Source organism: Neovison vison, chromosome 2 (genome assembly GCF_020171115.1).
Source record: "Neovison vison isolate M4711 chromosome 2, ASM_NN_V1, whole genome shotgun sequence".
In the NCBI taxonomy this organism is placed as follows: Eukaryota; Metazoa; Chordata; class Mammalia; order Carnivora; family Mustelidae; genus Neogale; species Neogale vison.
Window position 1 is genome coordinate 54,010,677 of NC_058092.1, and position 25,550 is coordinate 54,036,226.

At 39.8% G+C, this 25,550-nt stretch overlaps 1 protein-coding gene across 2 annotated transcripts in view; it reads left to right on the forward strand.

Annotated features, from left to right (window-relative positions):
* The window catches only part of DNAJC6 (DnaJ heat shock protein family (Hsp40) member C6), a 139,805-nt gene that overhangs the window by 21,767 nt on the left and 92,488 nt on the right, over positions 1-25,550 (forward strand). Inside the window, exon 1 of one of the 2 annotated variants that reach the window (XM_044238384.1) lies at positions 24,034-24,232. The exons of the other annotated variant lie outside the window; for it this stretch is intronic. Within the exon in view, the coding sequence (XP_044094319.1) occupies positions 24,034-24,232 (199 nt within the window). Of the gene's footprint in view, positions 1-24,033; positions 24,233-25,550 lie in introns of those variants that run through there. 2 annotated transcript variants of the gene reach the window in all.

Consider the following 25,550-nt stretch of genomic DNA (forward strand, 5'->3'; position numbering starts at 1 on the left):
TCACTGCAGCCCCGGAAGGATGTCTGAAGTTCTGCAGGCTTTTCTGCCTCTTAGCTGCCCTCTGCTCGGCTGCTCAACTTCTTGCCCCATGCCAAGAACTGGCAAATACCCTACTGAGCAAAATGGGCTTTCAGAATGCTGGGCTTACCTCAGTGAGCCTCATATCCCCCGCAAGATCTGGATCCTCAAATCTCGACTGATCATTAGCTTTCCTGTTGCTTCAAACAGGTGTTTTGGATTTTATCTGGCTTTCCGACTGCCCTCAGCAGAACTGTTGGGCAGAGGGGTCTGTTGCATTCCCCTCTGTTATAGCTGAAAGTTGAGGCAGACCGTGTTTGTTTTGTTTCATTTTAATGGGGGGCTCTGTTAAAAAAAATGAAAACAGCAGAGCAAAGAAACTTCTAAGATATCAATGACATTACAAACATCTTATATAAATAATAAAGCCGTGTGCAGTTTATTTCTAGCTACTGTTTCTTGCTTTTTTTTTTTTTTTTAAAGATTCCATTCATCTATTTGACAGACAGAGATCACAAGTAGGCAGAGAGGCAGGCAGAGAGCGGGGGGGGGGGGGAAGCAGGCTCCCGCGGAGCAGAGAGCCAGATGTGGGGCTCGATCCCAGGACCCTGGGACCATGAACTGAACCAAAGGCAGAGGCCTTAACCCACTAAGCCACCCAGGCGCCCCCTGTTTCTTGCTTTTTAAAAGCATGTCAGTGTCTTTTCCCCCATATGTTCTCTGAAATATGTATACATTTGTGTTGCCTTGTTCCAGAGAATAAGTATCCAGAGAATAAATACTTTTTCATTTTTCTGAGTTTGTTCCTTCTTCCAAATGTTTAGTAGTTTTGTGACTTTATGATTTGAAATTTTCAACTCTTACCTCCCAAGTTCCCTATGATTCTAAAATTCACAAAATAATTGGAGTGATTGTATTATTAAGTTTTAGAGAGCTTGATTCAAACCTTTTACTGTAGCTGAGTAGGTGTTTTTTTTCAGTGTCCTTGTCGGGCAGGGTTACATGTGCTGGTCTGACCCAGGAGCTTTGTCTCACTACCTGTGCCCTCGGTTTCTCAGATTCAAGTTCAGTTCATGCGTTCATCTTGTATTTTTTGAGCACTTGTGCAGTAGACTCTCCTTCCTTCTCAGATACACATTTTTATAGTTCTAGGAATTAGGTCAGGGCAATAAATAGCTCTCCTCAAATGTGGCATAAAACTGGAGGGTGACTGAGTGACTGATTGGTGCATTACCCATTTGTGGAAATGTTTTTTATGTTTCTCCAAATTTCCTATTAAAATCAAACTTGCTAGGGGTGCCTGGGTAGCTCAGTTGGTTAAGCGTCTGACTCCTGATTTTGACTCAGGTCATGATCTCAGGGTTGTGAGGTTGAGCCCAGTGTTGGGCCCTGTGCTGGGTGTGGAGCCTGCTTAAGATTCTCTCTCTCCTTCTGACCTGTACCCTTCCCCCCTCAAAAAAAAAAAAAAATCAAGCTAGCATTCATTTTTCAGTCTTCAGATGGGTTTCCCTAGTCCAGTGCTGGTAATGTTCTATTACTTGATTTGGCTCCTTTTTTTTTTTAAGTCCATTCAGTTTGTGAAAATTCATAAAGCTGAACACATGATTGGATCAATTCAGTATGTCTGCTGCACTTACATAAAAATTTTTCATAGAACTAGCATTTTTATCTTAAATTAAAAAAAAAGTGTCAGTCATACCTGGGTAGCTTTGTCAGTTAAGCGCCTGCCTTCGGCTCTGGTCATGATTCCAGGGTCCTGAGATAGAACCCCACATCGGGCTCCCTGCTCAGAGGGGAGCCCCCTTCTCCCTCTGCCTGCCGCTCCCCCTGCTTGTACTGTCTTTCGCTCTATCTCAATCTGTCAAGTAAATATGTAAAATCTTAAAAACAAAACAAAAACAAAACAAAAAAACTTTTAATTAAAAAAAGAAGTGTTAAGGACAAAAGAGCTCAAGAATCACTGATCAAGGTCAGTCTCCAATCCCTAAAATGATTAAGAATGAGGAGGCTGAAACTTGGGAAGGAGAAATTGCTTAGGGGTGGGCAGGGATGGCAGTTAGGCTTCTCACTCCGGGTCTGTCTTGCTTTTCTAACTGGTTGAGTCATTCGTGTGTGTGTGTGTGTGTGTGTGTGTGTGTGTGTGTGTTTTAAGTAACCTCTGAGCCCAACGTGGGGCTTGAACTCACAGTCTGGAGATCTAGAGTCACATGCTCTACTGACTGTGCCAGTCAGGCGCCCTTCTAACCAGTTGATTCAGGGGATGAGGAAAGATCGAGCATGCGCTAACACTGGAGCTGGATGACATTCTCAGAACCCCAAATATATCTTACACGAGTCACCACTTAACTCCCCCACTCTGTTTCTGCCCTCTTCAACCTCTTCCCTGGTCATTAAAAAACAGACACTTTTATCTCTTGTGAACTTGGAGATGGTTATTTTATTACCTAAGAATCATTTGACTACATCTGCTTAGAAAAAAGGGTAATTTGTGCCTGTGAAATCTAACAAGAGCCCAGCACAAGGTACTTTGTTCCCCTTTTAAGCCATTTTTAGTTTGGTGCTGTGTGGTTTAAATTTAGAATACTTATTCCAAACTGGGGATGGGGGTGGGGGGTGCAGAGATTGAACCCAGCTGTGACTCCTGCTGCTGTGAAATAAATGGGAAAGTCTGGGAACCAGTGTTAGAAGGAGAGAATCTCAAGACAGGGGCCTGCAGGGGAGGGGACTTGCCTTCACTGGAATAGGGGAGCAGTAAGGAGAAAGAAACAGATGTTGGTATCTCCTCTTTTCCTCCTGCTCTTCCAGGATTTGGCCTACTGAGAATGTGGTGAGGGCATTTTATTCATGCACACATAAGTAGTCGCACGGGAACACACAGAGACACATACACCCTGGAGTTGGTGCCGAGTATTATGTATTCCTGGATTCATTTTACTTCCTCAAAGGCTAGATTTTGAGTTCCCAGCTGCTGTTCCTTCTACCTGGAATGTGTTTACCCTCCTCTTTCCTGGCTGAGTTCAACTTCTCTTTTGGATAGTAGCTTCCTCCGGGAGGCTTTCTCTGATTCCAGGTCCCCTCCCCACACCCTGCCTTATAACATATTCCCAAAACATCCTGTGTTTTCCCTTTCATGTCACTTTCGGTGACTAGATTAAGTTCTGACACACCATAGGTCCTCAATACATACTGTAAAATGGTGGGTGTGAGGGTGGGTAGGAAGGAAGAGAAGGAGGGAGGGAGAGGAAAAAAGAAAAGAGGAAAGAAAGCCATGTTTCAATCCCTGCTCTTAGACTAACAATGTGGACAAGTTCCTTAACTTCTAAGACTCAGTTTCTTCATTTTCAAAACTTAAACAGTAAAACCCAATTTACAGGGTTGTTTTAAGATTAGAGATAATATGTAAAAAGCACCTAGGACTGCGCCTGGCATGTAGCCTGACACAGGCCTGACTCAGTTTGATGCCATTAGGAAGTACCTATGTTCTAAAAAGAAAGTATATGAACATTCAGAAAAGCATAGAGAAAAGCTGTAAAACTATCTATTAATCCATACCTTTGAGATCACTGTTAAAATTGGAATGTCTAACCTTTCTGTGTATATATTTATATTTCATATAGAATAGGAAAATTATGAAAAATTTTCATATATTTTCATTTATGGGACACCTTTGTGGCTCAGTTGGTTAAGTGTCCAACTCTTGGTTTTGGCTCAGGTCATGATCTTAGGGTTGTGAGATTGAGCCCCACGTTGGGTTCCATGCTGAGTATGAAGCTTGCTTGGGGTTCTCTCTCCCTCTGCCCCCCCCCACTCTCTCTCTCTCTCAAATAAATCTTTAAAAAAAAACAAACATGTTTTACCTTGTTGAGATCATCTTTTCTTTTCTTTCCACATGATGGCCCAAATACCTCCCACTTTTTAGTATTGCAAAATACTGCTATATTCAAAATATTGCATGATAATACTTAGTCCTTCAGTAGTTAAAAGAAGATTTAGAAACTGGTACTTTAATCCTTCAGACTCTCCTTTCAACAGAAACATGTTTTGTGACTTAGGAGGATAATCCACATTGCAGGGTAAACCAGTAATGTAGGGGATAGGGTACAAATTGATGTTTTATTTTTGTTTTTTGTTTAGATAACCTTTCTTATTTTGGTAAATTGGAGGTTTATTTGAGATGCTTAAAGAAATGGGGAGGCCAGGGGGAATGAAAACTCCATTGGCCTGGAGGTTCAGGGGCCTGACATTTTCCGGCTTAGAGTCCAGTCCCCATCGCAGCTTGACTCCGTGACTTCACATTTGGGTCTCATTTCCCGCACCCATATAAGTGAGAGAGTGGGTTTCATTATAGAGATTTTCAAACTGGGCTTTCCCAGGTGCTAGAGTTCCATGGAGACCTTTTCTTTTTCATATTGGGCAAGATTTCCTTTGAGGTGGGGGCACCTGGGTGGCTCAGTGAATTAAGCTTCTGCCTTCAGCTCAGGTCATGATCTCAGGGTCCTGGGATCGAGTCCCACATCGGGTTCTCTGCTCCGCAGGGAGCCTGCTTCCTCCTCTCTCTCTCTGCTTGCCTCTCTGCCCACTTGTGATCTCTCTCTGTCAAATAAATAAAATCTTAAAAAAAAATTTTTCCTTTGAGGAAAGAATTACATGGCTTAAAACAAACCAATAAACACCAAAAAAATTAAGTGGAACATTTCTAATAAAATTCCAATGTGCTTTTTTTCCCCCTTAGATAGAATTCATATACCATAAAACTAGCCCTTTTAGAGTAGTATACAATAAAGAGGTTTTTAGTGTATTCACAAGATTGTGCCACCAATTGCAGCTGTCTAATTCCATAACATTCTCATTGCCCAGAAAGAAACCTGGTACCCATTAATGCTCTCTCCTCTTTCCCCCTTTTCCCTCAGACCCTGGCCACTACTAGTCCACTTTCTGCCTCAATGGATTTGCCTTTTTTTGACATATCATATAAAAGGAATAATACAATATGTGGTCTTTTGTGTCTGGCTTCTTTCACTTAACATAGTGTTTTCAGGGTTTCTCCATATGGTAGCATGGAAAGTGCTTCATTCCTTTCAGTTCAAGCTTTTCAGGAAATTTTTTTTCCCCAGGCTTGGAAAAAAAGTTGATCAGACTATTAGAGGAAGTTTTATAGTAGTAGAATGCTTTATCAGCACTTTTCATTAAGAGGTAAAACAATGTCAGTATTTCAGGCTTTTAAATAAAAGACTCTATTTAGTGCATGTGAAAAACCATTTAAGCTCCCTGCCCAGCCCCCCCCACCCCCCAGCCCCACAACCCTCCTTAAAGTATATCCATGGATATACTGATTGGCCAGTTTTTTTCTCCTTTGTGTCTTTTTTTAAAAAAAATTTTTTTAATTTTTAATTTTTTATTATTATTATTTTTTTCTCTCTCCTTTGTGTCTTGGGGAGACTTTTCTTTTTTTTTATTTTTTTTAAAAAGATTTTATTTATTTGTTTGACAGACAGAGATCACAAGTAGGCAGAGAGGCAGGCAGAGAGGCAGGCAGAGAGAGAGAGGAGGAAGCAGGCTCCCCACCAAGCAGAGAGCCCGATGCGGGGCTCGATCCCAGGACCCTGAGATCATGACCTGAGCCGAAGGCAGTGGCTTAACCCACTGAGCCACCCAGGTGCCCCTTGGGGAGACTTTTCTTTGCGGGGAGTATATGAAATGTCTCTTTCCAATTCAGTTGGTCAGTTAAGATTACTCTTTTTAAAAACCCTTTTCAAAGAGTATATTCTCTGCAGCCTTTCTTGTGTTATTACCTGAATGAGAGGCTCCATCCTAATCATACAAAGTGCAGACTATGCCAGGCACTGTTCTGAGTCACAGGGACAAGAGGTGATCAGGAGATAACCCTTGCCTCCTCTTGGTGTTCCCAACCATTTCTCTTCTATAGATCCCCATAGCTTCCCTCCTCTTCCTTTAATGGTGCCTACCTTATTCTGTGCTGTATTTTAGGTCTGGGGAGGTATTTAACCCTGGGCCCAGCACCATGCCTATCACAAAGTTGATGCTTATGATACATTTATGGAGTAATTTAATAAGTCCCCTACTCCCAGCAACTTGGGAGATCAATGAACATGTGCTGAATGAAACTGACTCTGAGCATATATTCTTCTCATACAGTCAGAGCCCAATTTTTGTTTTCTTAATTAGCACTCTGCATTAGCCATTTGAATAGCAGAATTCCAAGTGGTGATCTGTTTTTGTTTTTTTCTGATTACCTAGAGATCACTTTTTAGAATTGAAAAGCCATGGACAGGGGCACCTGGGTGGCTCAGTGGGTTAAAGCCTCTGCTTTCAGCTCAGGTCATGATCTCAGGATCCTGGGATTGAGCCCCACATCGGGCTCTCTGCTCCGCGGGGAACCTACTTCCCCTCTCTCTCTGCCTGTCTCTCTGCCTACTTGTGATCTCTCTCTCTCTCTGTTCAAATAAATCAATAAAATCTTAAAAAAAAAAAAAGAAAAGCCATGGACACAGTCTCTTTCATCTTATTTGATAAATGTAGAAAATCATAACAGCAATGATGAGAACAATGTGTTGGTCTTAATATAACTCAGATGAGGTAATGCATATAATTTAAAATCTTAGATATAGAAAGTAGGTTATTAATATTCAACAAACAATAAAATTGCTGCTTACTTACCTTTTACTATGTGCTAGTATTATGCTAAGTGCTGAGCATATATTGTCTTATTTAAAACTAACAATATTAATGGTATTAATATGACCATTTTATTGATGAAGGAAGGCATGGAGGATCAGAATCATGAAATAATCTAAGAGTTGAACAACTCGTAATCGGTAGATCTAGAATTCCAACATAAATTTCTTTGACCCCCAGTTTATATTCTCTATGCTGTTTTGTCTCTTGAGGTAACAACAGAAACTGTCCCATAGTGAGAGTTAATGCCAACTGAAAATTATGTTCTGAAAGCTAAATTATTATTATTTATAATGATATTTATTATATTATTATTATTAACATTATTTCTGGCCCATATAAAAATGCATAAATCAGTGAGTGAATGAATGACTGAGTGAAAGAAAAGGTGAATGAAAGATTGGGGGTGGTAGGTTGGAGATACCATATGTATTCCTTTGCCAGATAAACTAGTGCACTTAAAATATTTATAAAAATATATTAAAATATTTATGATGGTAGATTTGCTGGAGAATAATCTTAAAAAAAAATTAAAAGTCCATTAAAAATGGCAGGCAAATCAGGGAATGCAATGTAAAAACATGGAGAGGGTGAGGAGTTTATAAGTGAATATTAAAAAGTTTATATTAGAGGTCCATGAATCAGTGGAATAATGAGATTCTGTTGTAGTTCATTTTGGCCTCCCTCTCCTGTCTCCTTTAAAGGTACTTCCTCAGTGACTTTAGAGTAGTATTTATTTATTCCCGATTGCCATGTATTTCTTTTCATTCATCTTACCTTTTTCATCTTCAGGACACAGACTCATTCTAAAGCTTCATAGATTGAATGAAGAATAAGCACTTCCCCATTTACCTGCCTCCTTTGGCAGTGCCGTTTAAGAATTTGCCCCTATGCAAAAAAAATTTAAATGCATTTGTTCATAAATCAGCCTGATCAGTTGAAACTAGTTAAACATTAAATAAAGTTGGGATGCCTGGGTGGCTTATTTGGTTAGGTGTCTGCTTTCAGCTCAGGTCATGATCCCAGTGTCCTGGGATCAGGTCCCACATTGGGCTCCTTGCTCCATGGGAAGCCTGCTTCTCCCTCTGCCTGCTGCTCTCCCTGCTTGTGCTCTCTCTCTCTCTTTGAAAATCTTTAAAAACATCTTATAAAAAATAAACATTAAATAAATAATGACTGCCACAAACTCCCTACCTGCATGATCTTTGGCAAGGCGAGTTAGCATTCTGAACTTATCCTCAACTATAAATGGGAATAATAATATCTACCTGAAAGTATTGTTGTGAGCATCACATCCATCTACATGTAAAGAATAATAAAAAGTCAGCTACTATAAAAGATATTTTGGAGACAATTGAGAATATTTGAATATAGACTGGATATTAGATGCATTAGGGGTTTATTATTAATTTTGTGGTTCTGTAGGAGAATATCCTTATTAGGAAATGCATGATGAAGAATTGAGAGGTCAAGTAATATGATGTCTCAATTCATTTGTGATAAGTTCAGCAAAAAGAAAAAAACCCTTAAATATCTAGATAAAACAGACTGGTAAAATGTTTTCTGTTATTAAATCTAGGTTGGATATGTGCGTATTGTGAAATTCTTTCAACTTTGTGGCATATATGAAATTTTTATAATAAAATGATCAACGAAAAGTTAGCTATTAATAAAGTTATAGCAGTCTATTATTTCACACTTTTCCAAAGCTAAAAGTATACAAGGGCGTAGTTAAGAGGATTTTGAGTAAATGAGCTTCTTACATCTGGGAAAGAAGAAGAAAATGCATTAAGAATAAAAAGTGAACTCAAGCATTGCCAACTTGAGTGGAATAAAGCAGAGGTAGTTCCATAAAATGAAAGCATTGCTGGGAATATAAGGAAGGGGGAAATAAGGATGGGATCTAGGATGTACTGACTGCCCATTGAACTATTCTGCTAGATGCTATAAATATTGTCACCTTTAATTTTAAAAGCAAATCTTTGATGTAGGTAGTATTAAAAAAGTTTAGCATGTTTTGAATAAATTGGCTAATACAGCTGCTGGATAGTGAAGTCAGGATTTGAACCCAGATCTGTTTTGTCTGTTTTCCTTTCCTCTCTCCCTCCCTTTGTTCTTTATGATGAAGGCTGGGATTTTTTTGCTTTATTTTTTAATTTTAATTTTAATTTAATTAAAAAAAGATTTTTATTTATTTATTTGACAGAGAGAAAGAGAGAGTACAAATGGGGGAGCAGCAGGCAGAGGGAGAAGGAGAAGCAGGCTCCCCACTGAGCCTGATGCAGAGCTTGATCCCAGAACCCTGGCAGATGCTTAACTGGCTGAACCACCCAGGCGCCCCTTGTTTTGTTTTTTAAATGAATGGTATTTTTTTCCTTGTGGAAACTCTAGAAAACACATATTTATCAATTGTGGTTGCTGCATAACAAACCACTCAAAATTCAGCGGCTTAAGACAATATATATTTATTCAGCTCACAGTTCTTTTGGCCAGGAGTTGGGCTCAGCTGGGCAGTTCTGATCTGGGCCAAGCTTGTCAGTGAGGCTTGCTCTCATGTGTGGGATGACTGGGCCAGCACCTCTGTGAGGTCTCCAACCTATGACAGATTAGCTTGGGATCATTCTCCCAGGGAAGGAGAGGAGAATCCAAGAGAGCAAGCAGGAGTCCATCAGGCCTGTTAGGGCTAGGCTTGGAACTGGTATAATGCTATTTACCCTCTGAGTCCATTCCAACAGACTGGGTGGCCTAAAGAACAGACATTTATATCTTAGAGTTCTGGAGGCTGTGAGGAGATAGGATTGGTGGTGAGAGCCCTCTTCCTGGCTTGGAGAAGGGCACCTTCTTGCTAGGTCCTCACATGATGGAGAGAGAACGCTCTGGTCATGACTAGGGTCCCACCCTCATGACTCACCTATCCCTAACTACCCCTTAAAGCCCCCACTTCCACATACCCTCACATTAAGGTTTGGGGCTACAATCCATGAATTTGTGGAGACACAAACACAACACCCTTTGTTGTTCAGATTCAAGGAGTAAGGAGGTAAGCTATGTTTTGGTGAAAGGAAATGTGAAGTAATGTTGTAAAGTGAGGTGGATTGCAGCCATTTTTGCAAACATCCATCCAGATAATACAAAAATAAACATCCTTTAAATCATTCTTTTTTTTTTTTTTTAAGATTTTATTTATTTATTTGACAGACAGAGATCACAAGTAGGCAGAGAGGCAGGCAGAGAGAGAGGAGGAAGCAGGCTCCCTGCAGAACAGAGAGCCCTATGCGGGGCTCGATCCCAGGACCCTGAGATCATGACCTGAGCCGAAGGCAGAGGCTTTAACCCACTGAGCCACCCAGGTGCCCCTAAATCGGTTTGATAATATTATCAAAAGATAATTATTGTTACTGTATTGGTATATTTCCTTCTATTGTTTTGTCTATACGCATGTAGAGATAGACTTTCTTTTTAAAAAAAGAACATGGTTCATATCTAGAATCTGATTTGTGCTGTGATAATTTTCCTTAATGTTATATTATAGGTACTTCCCAGGCATTAAGTATTTCTTGACAGTGTGGTTTAATCTATGATGCATAGGAAACCGACAGTAAATTGCTCTGTTTCAGGCACTATGCTAAATGCTTTCACAGTTATCTTGATTAGAAAGCAAGTTTCTTGTTAATTTGCAGGATTTATAGTCTGCTGCTGCAAAGAAAAAACAATGCATTTTATGTGATGAAAAGATCCAGAGAAAATTATAATGGTTAAGATATATCAGCAATGCCCATTTTTCTCTTGAAAGCTTACCCTGTCAACTCTGTCTAGGAAAGGATGAGACTATTTGCTCTCCATTTCTGCCCATTGCTTCAAGAAACCATTCTGCTGGACCAGTTTAGGTGTTAATGTTACATTGTTGGCAGTTGCAGACTGTTTCAGGGAACAATTTTATTTGTAAAGATCTTGATTTTGATTCTGTGACCAGAGTAATGGCTAGTTAGAAAAGAAGGTGTAGTGGAGGGAACTCTTCCATTTGTGATAGTAAGAGGTTCATTATGTTTGTGAATCAATAGATCTAGAGAAGTTGGGATTGTTCCCATTCGAGCTCCTTTGTCCCATTGGCAGGCTCTGTGTCCTGAGTGATCAATAAATATAGCACCCGTGCCTAAAGTCCACCTGTCCAACCTTTTAATTTATAGGTGAAGCCACATTATTATTAATTTATTCGATCTGGCTGTATTTCAGGATCGTGCTGAACATCCATTCTTACTGTACAGTTAGCATAATGTGATAGTGAGCGTAAAATTTGGAGGCCGAAGACCAGGGTTTAAGCCTGGGCTTTGTGTTGTCTATCTTTTGAGTATGAACAAGTTGCTTAATATTTTTTTGAGTTTCAGTTTTCTCATCTATAATTACAAAAGCTTCATTCAGTCTTCTTAGGGTTATTGCGGAGATTTACTGAGACAATTTATATCTACACTAATACGGTAGCTACTAGCGCTTTGAGTGCTTGAAAAGTGACTCATCTAAATTGAGATGTGTGGTAAGTGTAAAATGCACACTGGATTTTGAAGACTGACTATGAAAAAAAATAAGTGACTTACTGATTACTTTTTTCCGTAGACTATATGTTGAAATGGCAATATTTTGTGCTCATTAAAGTAAATAAAATATACTAAAATTAATTGACTTGTTTCTTGTTTTTTTAAAAATGCGGCTACTAGAGATTAAAGTTACCTGTATGACTTATATTTGTGGTTTGCATTATGTTTCTATTGGGCAATGTTACACTACATGGAAGTTCTGTGTAGAAGGCAGTGTAAAGAATAAATATTAGCTATAGCTACAGAAAGTGTAGAAGGTTTGAATGGGTTAGGGATTCTAGGTGACAGTATGAAGCTTATTATTTTACTAAATTTCTAATGCAAGCTTTATTTAGGCATATAAATTTTTCCTCTTTAAGTGGAGCAGGGAAATAGAGGAGTGATAATCTAATCATGTGAGCAAAAGTAACTGCTAACCGAGTTAAAATGATGCAGGCACTGTGCTAAGTATTATCTTAGGTGGGATTCCTTTGGTGCATCTGGGCCTCCAGAATTTTTAGGCTTTAATCACTCTGTTCTGTCTCTGTCTCTTGTCTGTCTGTCTCTCTCTTCTCTCAAATTTACTTCACTCTCCTTGACAACATTGTTCTTGCAGATCACTTATCTCCCTCTATGTTGCAGAAAGTGTGGCTCCCACTACTCCTGCTTGTCATCCTTGCTCTAAGGGAGGACTCTGACCTATTATTCCCTCTAGTTTTAAATTGAAAAGTCCTGTGGAAAGGCCATGTTGACTTAGCTTGGCTTCATATAGCCACTCCGGAGCCATGGCTCTAATTCCAGCACCAGAGGAGGAAGGTTTCCTAGAAAAAGGGAGTGTTACTCTTGGTTCATAAGAGTTCATAAGTGTTCACTGGACCTATGTTATTAATTTAATAAGTACAGCCATTCTGTGGGGGTAATAGCTCAATTTAGAAATGAGGAAACTAAGGCTCCAAGAAGTTACATATTTTGTCTAAGTTTAAACATCCAGGCTGAAAGCCCAGATCTGTCTGTCACCAAAGCCCATGTTCATAACCATTACACTGACAGAATTTGAGAAAATTGGGTTGTGTTGACTGAAGTTTTACTGAATTCAGTGTTTGCTATTTTCTCCCCTACCAAATTGCTTTCCACTGAAATCTGTGATAGTAATAAGGGAGAGGAAACTAGAATAAGGATAAGGAATAAGGAATAAGGGTAATGAAACCCACAGTAACATGTAAATCTTTCTTGAATTGAAAACCAGTACTACTGTGCTTTCCAATCTTGTGTCCAAACCTTTAAAGGTCATAAAAAGCTCTGCAATAATTATCTTTGTAGTAACGAGTTTAAAACATATTTACCACTACTTGGGCATTTTGCTTTTGTAATTTTTTTAAAAAATATTTTATTTATTTATTTACTTGGGAGAGAAAGAGAGTGGGAGAGCAAGCATGAGAGAGCAGCAGAGGGAGAGGGAGAAACAGGCTGTTGCTGAGCAGGGAGCCCAATGTGGGGCTCAATCCCGAGACCCTAGGATCATGACCTGCATGCTACCCAGGCATCCTGTGCTTTCGTAATTGCTGATTATATCCTTTTTTTGGGTAGCTATCACATAATTGGTACTCAGTAAATATTAGCTACTATATTTACCATACTAACAAATATTAGCTTTATATTTATATTAATAAATGTTAGCTGTTATGTCAATTATATTAATACATATTAGGCATTATTATTATTAAAATTAATCATATGCTATTAATAACATAACATCCCTCATATTGTTTTTTTGGGGAACAGCTTTATTGAGACCTAATTTATATACTGTACGGTTCTGCCAGTTTAAAGTGTATCATTCTGTGGTCTTTGGTAGGTTCAGAGTTGTGCAACCGATCATATACTTTGTTTTGAGAACTTTCCCATCTCCTTTCCACCAACACATGATTTCCTGTAGTCTATACAATATGGGCATAGTGATTTCCGAGGCAAAGATCAAGAGCCATCTTCTGTTATTCATAAATAATATCTGGCCCAAAGGAAATATTCTTTAAAAATGATGACTTGTAAATCTTTCAGAAAGATGATCTGGAGTTTGTGAATCTCTTCGTCAGGTCAAAAAGTAAATTTCAAACAAAAATGTTTTCGAAGTGCTGTACATCTGCATTTTTGACAACCCATTAGAAATCATTTAATTTACATAGGAAATCATTAGTAAGGGATAGCTTTTTTGGCTGAATTCTTACTAAGAGTGATGGACTGCTAAGAGCTCTGACTGGCCGGAATGCCAGCCAGTCCTTTATGTGTAGTTCTGAGGCCTGATGAATAAGAAATGCAATGACTAACCTTCACTGGGTGCTAGGCAGTCTACAGAGCAACTTTCTCTTATGTCTTTCATGGACTCTTCCCCATGGCATTGGTCATTCATCTGTTTAACAAGTATATATCTGGTGTCTGCATTGTTTCAGGCGTGAAGTTAGACCACACATGGCCATGCCTTCACGAAGCTTATAATGTGATGTGGGAAGTCGTACATCTAACAGGAAACTTCAATGTAGTGTGTTGTAAGTGCTATGTTAGAAGATGTACAATGTGCTGTGGGACAACATGGAATCATATCTAACTTGGTTTTGAGAACTTTGATGGTTTCCTTGTGAAAGTGCTGCCTGTGTAGGGATCTGAAGGGCAAGCAGGAGTTGACCAGACCAGAGTTGTAAAGACCCTTTATGTGTAGACTTAGAGGATGGGGAAAGGCGAAGTGGTGAGGGCTGAGTCTCCAGAAGGAAGTAGCTTATCTTAGAATGTGAAAGGTTCATTACATTAAATACCTTAGACTGAGGGCAGTGGGAAGCCCTCAAATGGTTTTAAGTAGCCGAGTCACATAATTGGATTTGCATTTTAGAAAGGTCAGAAGTGAATCAGTTTGCTCACTTCCCTGTCTCAATATTCTTTATCTTCAAATGGAAAAGGATAGCCTACCCTGTATAGCTCCTTCCAACTTTAATAGTCCATAAATTTCTGCTATCCTGGAAAAACTTAATTCCATACTGATTTCCAGCTCTCTCAGGTAGCAAGGCCTACCTAAGATTATGACCAGTACTTGAAGAGGTGGGTTTTGTGAGGATGGAGGTGACTGAGAGTAGGGATAGGAGGCTGAATGGATATATTATTTCCAGTGTGAAATAAAGGAAATAGAAAAGTTATGCAGGTTCCTGTGACAATCTCCTGAAAGGGAACTGGTGGATGACTTTAATTTCTCAGCATACGTGGAATGGCACCTTGTCCCCTTCCAATAGAGTGAAATCTGATGTTATGTTCCAAAAATTAAAATGCTGTATTCTGAGATGTTTGTTGATGAAATGATACAAAGTCTGGAATTTGCTAAAAAGGTAGTTAGGGATTTATACCAAACATGGTTGGCCATGACTTGGTGATTGTTGATGCTGAATGATGGGTTCAAAAGGATCCATTATATAATTTTCATTATGTAATTTTCATAATTTGTGTATGTTTGAAATTTTCCATAATAGAAAGTAAAAATAACAAGACAAAGATGTTCTGACTTATTACCCAAGTTCCTTATTACTTGAACACAAATGGAGAAAGAATCAGACTCTTTCACTTGGTCATGCCGAAATAAATAGACTCAGAGCTACTGTGTCATAAGCACTGACATTTTGCTTCAAGTTCTTTTTAAAAATTTTTTTATTTGTGTTTATTTTATTTTTAGAGAAAGAGAGTGATTAGAGAGAGTGTGTGTGAGCTGGGGAGTGTGGGGGAGGCAGAGTGAGAGTCTCAACTAGGCTCTACATTCAGCCCAGAGCCCGATGCAGGGTTTGGTCTCATTACCCTGAGGTCATGACCTGAGCCGAAATCAAGAGTCAGATGCTCAGCCAACTGAGCCACCCAGGGGCCCCTGCTTTGAGTTCTGTATCAATTTTAAGGGCTTAACATGTTCCAGACTGCACTGAGATTATGTTGGCAGATCAAAGAAAGAGAATAACACTCCAAGGAAGGGGTAGTTCTTCTAGGGGTTTCATCGATGATGTAGGCAGAGCTCTGCAGCTCTGGCCCGAGTCAGCCCAAGAAGGCAGTTTCTGGATACCAGGATAAGCTGGAGAAATCACTGGCTTTGGAGCCATAATAGGCATAATAGACTGAGCTATGTGTCAGGTGTAAGATAGTGACAAGAAAAAACAAAATAGGTCACATTCACTGAATTCTCACTGTATGCCAGTTATCTGTGTAAGCTTGTTACACACTTTATATCATTTGATTCTAATGGCTGCCCTATTAATTAGATGCTACAGTTTTATAGATGAGGAAACTGGGACATAAAGAATGTATATAATTTGTCTGTGATCACACAGACCTTATATAATTGCCAGTAAATGTTGTGATAAATAAGTAACAAATCCAATGGTTAGGTTTAGGTTTGGATGCACATAACAGACACAAGTAGAATAACAGTGGCTTAAAACAAAATAGTTTCTCTCTCGTCTTTATGAAGTCTGGAGATAATCAGTCCGGGGTTGTCATGATTCTCTGGAATCAGGTTCCTTCTGTTGCTTCATTATGAAAGTCTTCCATCCTCAAGTTTACTTCACGGTCCAAGATACCTGCTGAAGCTACATATTCCAAACAGAAGAAAGGCAAAAAGAATGGAAGACGAGAATACCACCCATTTTCCCTTTCAAGGATGCATACTAAAAATTGCACTTATCATTTATGCTTATTTTACAAAATAAGCATAATTATCATTATGCTTATAAATTATAAAATTATCATTTTACAAAATAAGCATTATTATCATGCCACAACTTACTGTCATGTACATACCTAGCAGATTATAGAAAACTTCCTTGTGGCAGGTCCAAGACATGAAACATGACTAAGAAGTAGATTTGTCATGCTATATGGCCATGTGCCCAGCTAAAGAACAAGGGTTCTGTTAGCTTAGCAGATGGTAGGAATATTGAGGATCACTGACAATCACTGCTTGGTCCACACTGCTGCATTTAGAGCTCTGGTGTCTGTGGTTATGCAATGGGTATGGTAATCTTTCTCAAAAGACCTTTCAGGTTTAAATAGGTAAATAGGTTAATAGCCCCCCCCCCCATCTCCAAGAACAAACCAACAAACAAAATACCCCCCAGGCTCTTAATTAAGTGTTCAGGAAATGCAAGTTCTTTCCTTTCAGTGAGATGTGGGCAAGTTGGTGAAAGTGGTCTGGCGCCATGGAGACTCAGCACCACAAGAATTGACTCCACCTGCCTCTGAGGTCGTCCTTGTCTTACTTATCACCATCTTATAGGATCGACACACCTTCTAGGGCTTAACCTTTAGGCACAAAGGGGTTACAGAGAATAAGCACCGGCTTTTTAAGGATCTTGAACATAAAATCATATAATGAGCTCTGGGTGAAACATGGAAATCGAGGGAAACTTTCACTTATATGTCGATTTATACCTGACTTTGGGGAACTAATTACCACATGAATTTTGTCAGTTTGTTATTCTCAAGATTGAGATCAATTGAGCACAGGTCCAGTTTATGGTAGTTTGTCAGAGTCTGTCCATTTGAGAAGCTGGTTTCCTTCCTTGTAGAATGACTAATGAAAGGACAGGTGCTTCCATGGGTTGCTCTCGAAATGGTAATGTAGGTGTAATATTGTTGAACCATGAGCATGTCCTTGAAAAGCCAAGAGTAAGTTGAATGTTAGCAAATGACACAGCATTTTAAGTGAGCTTACTGAAGAAACCCATGGTGATTTTTTTCTGTAAGCTAAAGATGACCTCTGAAACTTTTTTTTCCCCCCCTCATTTTCATTCAATTAGCAGATACAGAGCACCTTTTACCTGGCAGGCACTGTGCTAGGCCTAATAAATATATGATGAATGTTGTCTTTACCTACCAGAGTTGCTCAAAATACCTGAATTAAAAATAGACAAATAATATGCTCAGGTTAACAGATAGTCAAATAATAATAATATTTGTTTCATCAATTCCAAAACAATTTTTTAAAAAAATATTAACATTTAGGCAGTCTTTAAGTATCTTAAAATTGAGAATATGTCACATGTGGGTCATCAGTAGTATATTTTTCTTAATACTGTGACTCAAAATGGATGATTTTTTAGATTTGATGAAATACAGCTTTTGAGTAGGGCTTTAGTATTTATTATATGCTTTCATGGACCTTATTTCATTTGATTCTTTCTATGAGGGAGAATGAGTACCTCTTCAACTTTATGGCAAGGGAATGTGACTCTGAGTGGGAAACAAATTATAGAATACTTGCATCTGGCAGGTCCAAAACTCAAACATAGTCATATTTTTTCTCCAGAGCTAGTGGTTTTTCCACCACACCTTGGTGTCTTTTTAATCTGCATACACACATATTTATACATGTACATGTGCCCAAACACAGCAAGGGCCAAGTTTATTTCAAAGCTAGAGGCTTTCTTTTAATGAATATAAAGATTATTTGTCCTTCTAGTGATTAAAACTAGGCCAAAGAATGGCCAAGTACCAGTTTTCAGGGGGCACAACATAAGAAGTCCACTAAGCCAGATAGTTACAGAACAAGATTGCCTGTTGGGAACCCACATCAGTTGAAATCGTTCAGGTCTCATTGAGCAGAACCTGCCATGTAGGGAGTAAAACAAGGGTGACCCTGGAAGGTGCCCCAGACTATTTTTCGCCAGCCACGCTTAGGTCAGTTCTAAGAAATAACCCAAATGTCATCCAGTGTTCACTTTGACCTCTGGAATTAGCCTCTCAGGCTGGTGCAGTGGCCAAAGCATAATCAGAAAGTTGGGATTCTTTTAAAAGAATTTTTTTATTCATTAGAGAGAGATGCGCATACGTGAGAGTGAGAGAGAGCATGCATGCCCACAAACGTGAGCCGAGCAGTGGCGGGGGGGGGGCAGAGGGAGAGGGAGCAGCAGACTCCTTGCAGAGCAGGGAGCCCACCGCTGCTCTCCATCCCAAGACCCTGAGGTCCTGACCTGAGCCTAAGGCAGATGCTTAACCGACTGACACACCTAGGCACCCCATAAAGATGGGATTTTGGATACTAACTGAGAGCCAGCTCTGTGAGCTTGGACAAGACTTAACCTCTCCAACGGTGCCTCAAAAAAAGGGTTATAGCTTTGCAGGGTTGTTGGGAAGATGACTGATAAGGCAGGAAAGGTACATGGCAAATGGAAAATAACTAATGACGGTTGTTTTTATTACTGTTAGAAATTCAAGGAGGCACAGGTTTTAGGGTACTGAGTTACCTTAAAAAATATACCCTGCCTGGAAAGTTTGTCCTGGCTTGTAGGAGACCCAATTCTCTATCAGGCGTCAGGAAGAGACAAGCTCATTTCTAAGGAAATATTGTAGAAATAGTTGAGGTTTTATCTGCTAAATATTATCAGCTCACTCAGTTTTTCCAGCATATTCCGTCTTGTCTCTTGTGTATTGCTCTATGTGCAACTCTTGACAGCTGCCACTATTTAAGCATGTGTTCTGTAGTAAAATCTTGATTAAATGGGACTTGGAACTGGAATACTTCAAAAGTCATGGTTTTTCCCTGTGGGTTTCCTTTGGAGAAGGAAGGAAGCAACAACCAAAGTTTTGAGAAAGAAAGGAAAATTTGAGAATAGAGAGAATGCTGTAATTCAACACCTTCAATTTAACTGCTAAGACAGAATGATTATCAAGAACACTTTGCTGATTGATAATAGAGCCAGGAGAGGATTCCAGCCCATTGTTCCTTCTTCTGGACTCTGACCTAAAGATTCAGCTTTTGGCATTTGTCTTGGTGTTGTTACTCCTCCAGTTTGGGCCACTACACTAGAGGTCTCAAATTCAAATGCATGCAAGGGCTGACTGACAAAGACCAAGTGGGGCAGGCTGGGCATTTCATATGGGGAAGTGGTGGTGAACTTGACACTCAAGCTGGAGTCTGTGTACCTTCTGTGGAGGCATTTAAGCTTACAGTTAAAAAGAAAAAAGTACAGGACAGACAAAATGTTTGGGGGCCAGATATGGCTTCTTGGTCCCCAGTTTGATTACTTTACATTCATTGTATTTGCAGATTTGAATTCAATAAGGACATAATCTGAATTATGTACCTGAGGCAAGTTGCCAAGGAAAGTTTCAGTGCTATTCATTGATTTATATTAAAGCATAAAATCGAAGAAGTGCATTTTAGAAACCTGATCATACCTAATAATTTTTGCATTTTGCAACAGAAAGAACAGAGTAATTCTGTTCTCATTTACTGTCTGGTTAGTCAGAAATTTGTTGTCCAGTTATGTATCCAAGTGAATTCAGATGTTACAGTGTGTAGGACATTTGGAATTGGGAACCCCTTAGTACTCGAGGTTCTGTTACATACAGACATTCAGACGTTTTTAACTGGCACTCGTAGTGAGAAATACATTTATGTCATTATTGAGGAGAAACACATACATACTTTCACCACACAAACTCAAAATACTAGTTCAGGAAACAATATCTTATCATATACCAAAAACTGATGTTTTCCTGACCTATTTCGTTTTTATTAAAATAATGGTCATGAATTGCTAAGTTTATTTTTTAATCTAATAGTAGACCACAACATAATCATTTTTTAAAAAATCACTAGACTAGGTGATACTAATTAGGTGATACATTTTATTATTTATCCAGTAGACATTTATTCAATCTTTAATGAGTGTGAGGTGTTCTTTTGGGTATCATGAAGGATACAGACATGAGCAAAACATGGATTTCTGTTCTCAAGGAGTCTAAAATCTAACAGGAAAGAGATGGATGAAAATATCTAAAATGTCATGGCAGAATAGTCACTCTACATTATGCATAATGCTTTTATATTATTATACATTATCATAATAAATTTCTTAAGTAGGTAGGGCAGATTTTAGCCTAATTTACAGATAAGCAATTACATTTTTAGAAAAATTAACTTATTCTTATAAAAATAGTAGAACAATAGTGATAGCATATAGCACTTACTATTTTTTTTAAAATACTTTATTTATTTATTTGACAGAGAGAGATCACAAGTAGGCAGAGAGGTACACAGAGGGGGAGGAGAAAGCAGGCTCCTTGCGGAGCAGAGAGCCCAATGCGGGGCTCGATCTCAGGACCCTGAGATTAGGGCCTGGGCTGAAGGCAGAGGCTTTAACCCACTGAGCCACCCAGGTGCCCTAGCACTTACTGTATGTTATGTACTAATTTAATTCTCACTACAGCTTTATTCCAGTGGTACTATTTCTATGCTCATTTTACAAAGGAGAAAAGTGAGGCAGAGAGGTTAAGTAACTTGCCTAAGGTCATAGAGCTAAAAGAGTCTGTGGAAATAGGGTTCAATCTTAGGAAATACGGTTCCAGAACCTCAGTTTTAACCAATATGTTATAGCTCCTAGAAATTAAAAAAGCACAAATCATAATCCCAGATGGATCATGACATATATTCATCTTCTCTGACCTGCCACCACAAAAATATTGACATCTGTTGTGGTGGGAGAGTATTTTGTGGTGGAGGGGATGAGTAGGAATAGAGCCTGAACATTCCTCAGTGTGAATAACCTTCACCAAGTTAATAAAAGTGACTGAAGTTTAAAAAAAAAAAAAAAAGTGACTAAAGTCAGCAATAGAAAAGGCAAAGGGAAAGAATACTTTCCCCCAAAGAGGGCATCTAATCCTTTGGCTCTGCTCTGTTTGTGATGTAGTATTTTTGAGATAAATTATGGAGCAGTCTTGCTCTTGGAATAGCAGGGGAGTTTAGCTCCAAATGTTCGTCTTGGATTTTACCAGTGCCCTTCCTTAAGCACAGGTGTTCATTCAGAATCACACAGACACATTTCTGGAATAAATAATATTTATCCTTTATTGAGCATCTCCCATGGGAAGAACTAGGACTGTTGGGCACTGAGGATAGAGTGGTGCCCAAGTCAGCCCAATAATAGTAATAATAGTGAATATTTGTTAAGTACTTACTCTATATGTGTTAGGTATTAATGTAATTCTTTACCCATAAAATGATGGTGTTTTTATTATGCTCTTTTATAGAACAGAAAAGTTAAGATCTTCATGGATAAGTGAACTTTTTATGAATTTGATCTTTAGGATAATAAAAGCAATTTGCATGTCAATTTGCATTGGTATATGTTCCAATTTAAGCCCCAGACCAGTTTTTAGACTGTTGCATTTTAATCTAGCTATTGCATTTTCCTGCCTTTATGTGTTCTTTATATCCTTAACTTTGTAAGGTCATTAATAGTTATTCTGATTAATTTTATTTATATTACACTAAGTATAAAGAAAAAAATTAAATGGTCGCTGTAGCCCATTCATGTTTTTCTTTACATTTGCTAAATGAGGAGATATCCAAAAATACAAAGGCGTATGTTTCATCTTAATTTCCTCAAGCAGTATGCCTACAACTCTGAGAACATTTGAACAAAAATAACTGAAAGTTGTCTTTTTGAAAATAATAATTTTCACTTTTGAAAATGGTTATCTCTAAATTCTCTTAATCTAGTGATTATAAATCTAGGATTTGCCAAGGTATGTGATGGACACTAGGTATTTACTTCCTATGCCTCAGTAATGAATTAAAAGAGAAGGAAAAGTGCAGAAAAGGATTATTTAAAATGTTATTGGAAAATATTTACTAGATTTTACAGAGTATTACTTCAGCCAAGTACATAAAATTGCTCAGTCTGACAGATTCGGAAAATTGAAAATATAAAATTTGTGTTTAAAATTTAATTGCAATTTTAATTGCTGCCACTCAAATTGTTTGATCTTGTAAATGAGCATTAATTGAGATTTTTGATTTGGGTCAGATCACACCTTCTTCAGTTAATGCAGTTGGGAAAGCAACTGGTCAGGGAATTGAGGTCTTCCCAGAGGGACTGGACGGATCTACAGCATTCTTGGCCTCTACTGATTCAACCTCTTCCTATGAGAATTTGTGTTTAGGTGATCCTTGAACAGGCCTATGTCTCTCAATACAATTAATTTATTTTACCTAGATCTCTGCAGAGCTAGAGCTTCCAGAAAACTCTTTGGGTCTCAAGTGATTGGAACCCAACCTTCCTAGATGCTGTTGTTTGATTTTATGTTCTTAAGTGATCAAAATAATATCAAGAGAAAGCCACCAAAGGTGAGAAGAAGGCAAAGCTGGCTTTGTGTATGCGCTTAAGCAAATTTTACATATGTGCACTTGTTTCTTGCTGATGGGTGATAATACTCCGCCAAATGACTTGAAAATCTCCTCACTTAATCATTCCAAATTCCAATAGGGAAAAGGATCATTTCAAAACCAGAATTTCACTTGAAATGATAAAAAGAGGGATACTTCTGTAGTCCTTATTATTTCAAGTGAAAACAAACATTTGGTAATTGCATTTTAAAACTTAGAGTTATGTCCAGGTTTTGCAAATATTGAAATATATAATGTTGGGTTTCTCTTTAAGAATAAGAATGCAAAATCATGAATATGAAATTAGGTACACAGCCTTGAAAGGGGCTTCTGCAAGAAAGGGGGCTCTGACCCTTCAGCTCGATTAACTTCGTGATTAATTCTCCTCTGATAATGAGCGACTGTTTTCTTTGTTTCCTCAAAATTATGAAAAAAAAGGGGGGGAGGGCCTAGAGAATGGAAGGAAAATCCTTGTCTTCCTAACCATCCCCTCAAGCCAACTGAGTGGTATAGTCCTTTCTCCAGGTCCCAAGGTAAATGATGTCAGAACTGAAATTGCACCTGATTCGACCTCTTCCTCGCTCCCCACCCCGCCCCCCCGCCCCAGTTATTCGTTCAACAAATAGTTACTGAAACAGTCACAGCTACTCACTAGGTGGAATGGACCCTGTCTCCTACTTAGAATAGCCAGCTCTTTGATATTTCACTTAGGGATCATTCCCATTCCGGTTTGAAAGAAACTGCTGTTCCTTTCTGTCCTAGCATACACACAGCCTGGCATTTAACATGTGTTCTTTTTCTGTTCAATTAAGTTACAAGTCAGTCCTCCAGGACAGTAACCTTCGGGGTGGCTTTGACTAGCCGAATCTTCCAGCAAATATAGGCTAAGTTATACAAAATGGGCGTGTCTGGATTTTACCAAGAGACCCCCTCGTCCCCAAAGCTTACCAAGCAGAGACGCCCAACCCCTTTCTTCTTTACCTCACGCGTGAAAACACCCTCTACCCGGGTCGTAGTAGTCCCCGCCCCCCCACCACGCCCCATTTACCGCCCTCAGCCCCCCTCCTTGAGAATCTCCCCATCCCTCACTCCCTCTCTTTTCTACCCTCCCCTTGGGCCAGCCGCGCTTGGAGCTGCCCTGCTGCGCGGCGGGGGCGACGCGGCGACACCTATAGGATTGCTTCCGGGCACTCCCCAGCCAGAGGGTGGCTGGCCCGGGGCCCGGAGCTCCGCAGGGCCGGCGGCTCCGCGGCGGCGGCACCGAGGACGCGCGCACCCGTTCGCCCTCCCGCCCGCGCCCTCTTTTTCTCCCTCGGTCGCGCGGGGCGCCCAGAGCCGCTCTCTTCCCAGGGCGGTGGCTTTGCCGCCCGTCGCGCAAAGCTCCTCTCTGGTGGCCGTTCCCTTTCCCTCCTCTTTGCGTCATGTCGGACACTTGATGTTTTTTTTTTCTTTTCCTTTTTTCCCCCTATTTTAAAAATTTCCTCCTTTAGCCCTTTCCACCTTCCACCTCCCCCTTCGTTTCCCAGGTTCATATTTTACCCCTCTTCTCTGGGCTTGCCCATGAGTCTTCTCGGGAGCTACCGGAAAAAGACCAGCAACGATGGTTATGAATCCTTGCAGCTGGTGGACAGTAACCGGGACTTAAGTGCGGGGAGCGGCGCGGGTGGCGGCAAGCAGAGAGTGAACGCCGGGGCGGCGGCAGCCGCGCGGAGTCCCGCCCAGCAGTCTCAGGACCGCGCCAGCACCATGGACAGCTCAGGTAGCGCTGGCGGCAGGGTGCGCCCAGCTGAACTCTGCAGGGTCCTCCAGAGGCTGCCCACTCCACTAGCCCGAGGCTCCCACCCCACCTTGGCCTGGGAGGGGCCGGGATGGAGCGAAGGCATCTAATACCACCAGGGTGTCGCGTCTCTAATTTCTCTAGTTCAAGGAGCTAGGAAACGTTAGATCAGTCCTGAGGCCCAGCGACTGTAGGAGCGCCTCTTAATCTGGCTAGGCTGCTGAATACACCAGCTGGGGGCGGGGAGAGGAGGGGAAAGGGGAGGGAAGGGGTGGACGCGAGAAAGGAGCGGGTGGCGCGAGGAGCCACTGGGAAGGAGGGCAAGGAGAGGCAGCTGCTTTCATTACCCAGCTGGATGAGGGGGAGAGGTGAAGGAGCAAGTGCGTTGATTGCCTGCGGAGGCACGGTATTTATTCCAATTATTATTCTCTTAATGCTGATGTTATTTGCAATCCTGTAAAGCTGTGCCTCTGTCAATCCGGCTGTCTGCTGGGGTTAATGCTGCTACCTTTCTGAAGCAATTTTTGCCTTTAGCCAGTTTTTATCTAGGGCTCTTTTACTCAGCTTTTATGATTTGTACGAAGAAATTTATTTCATCTGTTATTGGCTTTGATCTTGTTTATCTTTATCTTTTTGCATTGAGTGTACTAATAACTTCATAAACGTTACATGTAAGGAAAATGAAAATGCCTCTAAACTTTGTATCTGGGCTTGCAACCTTTTTTTTTTCTTCTTCTTTTTATAAAGCTCTTTTAGCGATTTCCATAGCAAAACAGTCACTTAATATTTTAATATATGTATGTTGGACCAGGGGTATTATAGCTGTTTGCTCACCTTTTCAAGGAATCAGGATCAGAGGATTGTTTACGCAAAGATAATTTATAATTGAAGTGGTCAGTGGTTTGTTCTACGTTGGTAACTTTAATATACTGAGCAACTGAGGACTTCAGAGGAAAGATTCATGTTGGGTTGTTTGAGAAGTAATGAAAACAAACTGAATTTAATTCTTGCACTTTGCCAATAAATGCTTCTTTCTTTTAATCGTGTAATGGCTCTCCCTGGACTACCATTTTTCTATTTTCTTATCCCATAAGTGGGGTAAAATATTGTTTACAGATGTTTTCAAGTGTCCTTACCTGAAAACATATTTTACCCATACTAGACCTTATTGAAGTTAAGGTTTTGGTAGAATGTTTTCTCAGGACCATTTTAAATTAAAACTGAATTACATGAAGGACTGATGATTCTAACAGCTTTGGTATTGATGTTGTACACGGGTATTTGATTTACGATTTTCTTA